This window comes from Pelecanus crispus, chromosome 1 (assembly GCF_030463565.1).
Source record: "Pelecanus crispus isolate bPelCri1 chromosome 1, bPelCri1.pri, whole genome shotgun sequence".
Classification (NCBI taxonomy): Eukaryota; Metazoa; Chordata; class Aves; order Pelecaniformes; family Pelecanidae; genus Pelecanus; species Pelecanus crispus.
The window spans coordinates 55,657,848-55,661,459 of NC_134643.1; the positions used below are offsets into that span (position 1 = coordinate 55,657,848).

Genomic DNA, 3,612 nt, shown 5'->3' on the forward strand with positions numbered 1-3,612 from the left:
GTTTCATTTCTAAATGATCTCGACATATCAGAGATTTAAAAACATATCTAAACTCTTATACACACAGGCCCGATGTCTTTGCTTTCTGAAAAAAAACGAATGTGCCGGCAAAGGGCAGCAACACCGAACCGCTTGTGCCGCGGGAAGGGAAACTCGCACGAAACGGCATTTTCGTGCTAGCGGGGCGCGCCATAGGGAAAGCGGGGAGATGCGGCGGGAGCGAGCCCCACGCCCCGCCCCTCCCCGCTGCAGTCCCCAACCAGGTCGGCTCCCACCGCATAAAGGCCGCCGCGCGGCCCCACTCTCGCTACTCTCTCTCCCCGGCTCAGCAGCAGCAGCATGTCCGGCAGAGGCAAGGGCGGGAAGGGGCTCGGCAAGGGCGGCGCCAAGCGGCACCGCAAGGTGCTGCGCGACAACATCCAGGGCATCACCAAGCCGGCCATCCGGCGCCTGGCTCGGCGCGGCGGCGTGAAGCGCATCTCGGGGCTGATCTACGAGGAGACGCGCGGCGTGCTGAAGGTCTTCCTGGAGAACGTGATCCGCGACGCCGTCACCTACACGGAGCACGCCAAGAGGAAGACGGTGACGGCCATGGACGTGGTGTACGCCCTCAAGCGCCAGGGACGCACCCTCTATGGCTTCGGCGGCTAAAGCTTTCTGCTCCCCGACCATCTCGAGAACCCAAAGGCTCTTCTAAGAGCCACCCACTTCCTCCTAAGAAGAGCTGTGACATTGGTTTCTTTGAAAAGGACATTTGAAGCGCCTACTGTTCAATTTCTAAAGCATTTAAAACTGACGATTATGGAGTATTGTTAAAAGGCTTTATGATTAGCTAAGTGCGATCAAATATTTTAATTTCGCTGTTAATGGCAAACTTGTGTCTACTGTGTGAAAGACCCTTTTTTCTTTGTGTGCTCCTTAAAGTAATTTGTAAATGTTGTGCTCCACGAAATCATTTCAAGTGCTCTTAGTAATGAATGTTTTCTTTACCTTTTCTTTATTATGCTTAAATCGGCAAAGATTAAAATCTGGAATATGGAATGTCTCGTACTTTAAAATTTTCATTTAACCAAGAGTAGATAATCCACTGCAAGAAACAAAAGGAAACCAATCTGTTACCTAAAGAAAAAATACGGAAGTTGCTCTGAGATGAACGTTTTCTTTCTGATATTTCTGAATAAACTTCTTTTTTAATATAACCTGTCCTCAGTTCCTCGTCAATTTTTCTTCACGTTAAAAGCAATTTCAGAAGTAACTCTAATATAGTTTTCTAGAGTACGTTTGGGGGGGGGGGGGGGTGGCGCGTGATTGAAAACTGTCCCTGGCAACGGATTTTAAGAAAATGCATCAAAAGGCGTCTTGTGTGAAGGCTTTTCTCATTCTGGCAGAGAGAACGCTCCCATCTGGAGAGTGCTTCCGAAGTACTGGTGTCTCGTTTCCTTCATCACCGGAGGAAAAAAAGGCAAAAACACTTTTTCGGGTTTATATAAAACAATTAGCATTGTTATTGACCACTCAGAAACAACGGCGGTCACTAAATACTCACGGTCACTTCTGTTTTTCTCACAGCCTTGACGAGTAGGGACAAATTAAATACAGTAATTCCGTATTCCTTCTTAAGCTCTTCATTGCACAAATAAGTTCATTGCCTATTGTCAAAGTCACGATTTTACTTGATGATGCTTATAAACTCTCATGCCGATTTTCCTGGAGAAAACAACATGAGAAAAATAGCTTAAAAGACGCTTCTCGCTTGTTCCATACTTGTTACAGCTACAAACTTGCATTGCAGGATTTCTTAAGTGTCTCTCTCTGTGTTTTGAGGTACCAGGCGATCGTTCCCTTGTGGAAAACGTACCTGTTACTGCAAGAGAGAGCTCCGTACGGCACTGAAGAAACTTTTCCCTTCTTTTGTAATCAGCCCAGAAAAAAAAAATATCTATTATAATTTCCGGTTTTAAGAAAAGCTCCTGAATTTGAGCCTCCACATGGCTTTTAAAGTCAGGAGCCTGGCAGAGAAGGAAAAGCCGAAGAAGCAGAAGGGATGCGAGCGCTGTGTCTGAAATCCCCGTCGTGTCCCCCCCAGGCCGGGGACTCGCACCGAGGGAGCCGTGACTCGGAGGGGGGTGGGGGAGGGGTGGGGGTGGAGGCGGCGGCGAATTCGGCTTCCTTGGGCCCCGGCTGGGATTTTCACGGCACCCAATGAGGTCGCGTTTCCTGTCGTCCAATCAGAGACGAGGCGGCTCTATAAATAAAGGCGCTGGGCAGCGCTTTCCACGCAGTCACTCACTCGCGTCTTTTTGGGCGAGCGCGGTGCAGCCGGTTTGCGATGGCGCGCACGAAGCAGACGGCGCGTAAGTCGACGGGCGGGAAGGCGCCCCGCAAGCAGCTGGCCACCAAGGCGGCCCGCAAGAGCGCGCCGGCCACGGGCGGCGTGAAGAAGCCGCACCGGTACCGGCCCGGCACGGTGGCGCTGCGCGAGATCCGGCGCTACCAGAAGTCGACGGAGCTGCTGATCCGCAAGCTGCCCTTCCAGCGGCTGGTGCGGGAGATCGCGCAGGACTTCAAGACCGACCTGCGCTTCCAGAGCTCGGCCGTGATGGCGCTGCAGGAGGCGAGCGAGGCCTACCTGGTGGGGCTCTTCGAGGACACCAACCTCTGCGCCATCCACGCCAAGCGCGTCACCATCATGCCCAAGGACATCCAGCTGGCCCGCCGCATCCGCGGCGAGCGCGCCTGAGCCTCCTGCCGCAGCCCCTCCCCGCTTCCGGCAGAGCCCGCGGCAGCCCACACAGACCCAAAGGCTCTTTTAAGAGCCACTCCATGCGCAATTAAAAGAGCTGCAGCGCTGGTTTTAGGCGGGCACGCTTCAGGAATAACAATGTTTTCTTAACTCTTTTCTAGGCTGTAGCATGTTACTTTGTGTCCTCAGCTTCTCTTTTTGTGTTTCGGGGTTTTTTTCCCCCCTCATTTTTTTTTCTCGTTTCTTGTTTTACTACATTGCCTGCGTATAAACCCTCTTCTTTTATAAACCCCACAATGCTTTAAACTTCCTGCTCTGCAGTTCACCAGGGTGCTTTGCAAATACGGAAGGGGAGTAACAGGCACTGTATGAACACTGGGCGGGGCAAGGGAGACAAAATTTGGGGGGGGGGGGCGGGAGCAGAGGGCGTCCGGCAGAAGGGAGGCTTTTACATCGCCATGGCTCTGCCGGACTCGAAACAGCTTTGAGGGAGGAGGGGGACGGGGCGGGACGCGGCTGTGTGCGGGGCGGCCCCGGGCTCCGGCGCCTCAAGCGCTGCCGGCCGGGTCGAGGCAGGAGCGGAAACTGCCCGCAGCTCCCCGGGATGGCGTCACTGTTGAACCGGGCTCAGGCGCTCTGCTTTGAAGGGGGCCGCCGTCTCGGTCCTGCATTTGTTAACGCCGGGAGCAAGAAGACCTGTCTCAAAAGTTGGGTTTTGAGGCCGGCCTCAAAATGATAGACGACCACGCTGAAGCCACAGGGTGCGTGAGGCTTCTTTCTCACAGCAGAGAAACGTACCTAAAAAGGCCGGGAAACTAGGATTGAAAAGTATTGTACGCAGGAATATCTATCAAGTTTGTCCAGATTTG

At 52.9% G+C, this 3,612-nt stretch overlaps 2 protein-coding genes across 2 annotated transcripts; both read left to right on the top strand.

Moving 5' to 3' along the window:
- The first annotated feature begins 339 nt into the window (after positions 1-339).
- Positions 340-718, top strand: LOC142595455 (histone H4). The gene has a single exon (XM_075723750.1). The coding sequence runs from the start codon at positions 340-342 to the stop codon at positions 649-651; it is 312 nt and encodes a 103-aa protein (XP_075579865.1). The 3' UTR covers positions 652-718.
- Positions 719-2,329: 1,611 nt separating this feature from the next.
- LOC142593001 (histone H3) lies at positions 2,330-3,189 on the top strand. The gene has a single exon (XM_075706028.1). The coding sequence runs from the start codon at positions 2,330-2,332 to the stop codon at positions 2,738-2,740; it is 411 nt and encodes a 136-aa protein (XP_075562143.1). The 3' UTR covers positions 2,741-3,189.
- The last annotated feature ends 423 nt before the right edge of the window (positions 3,190-3,612 follow it).

Bases quoted from the DNA above. Each gene is read 5' to 3' on its own strand.
- LOC142595455 (XM_075723750.1), top strand. From the start codon at position 340: ATGTCCGGCAGAGGCAAGGGCGGGAAGGGGCTCGGCAAGGGCGGCGCC.
- LOC142593001 (XM_075706028.1), top strand. From the start codon at position 2,330: ATGGCGCGCACGAAGCAGACGGCGCGTAAGTCGACGGGCGGGAAGGCG.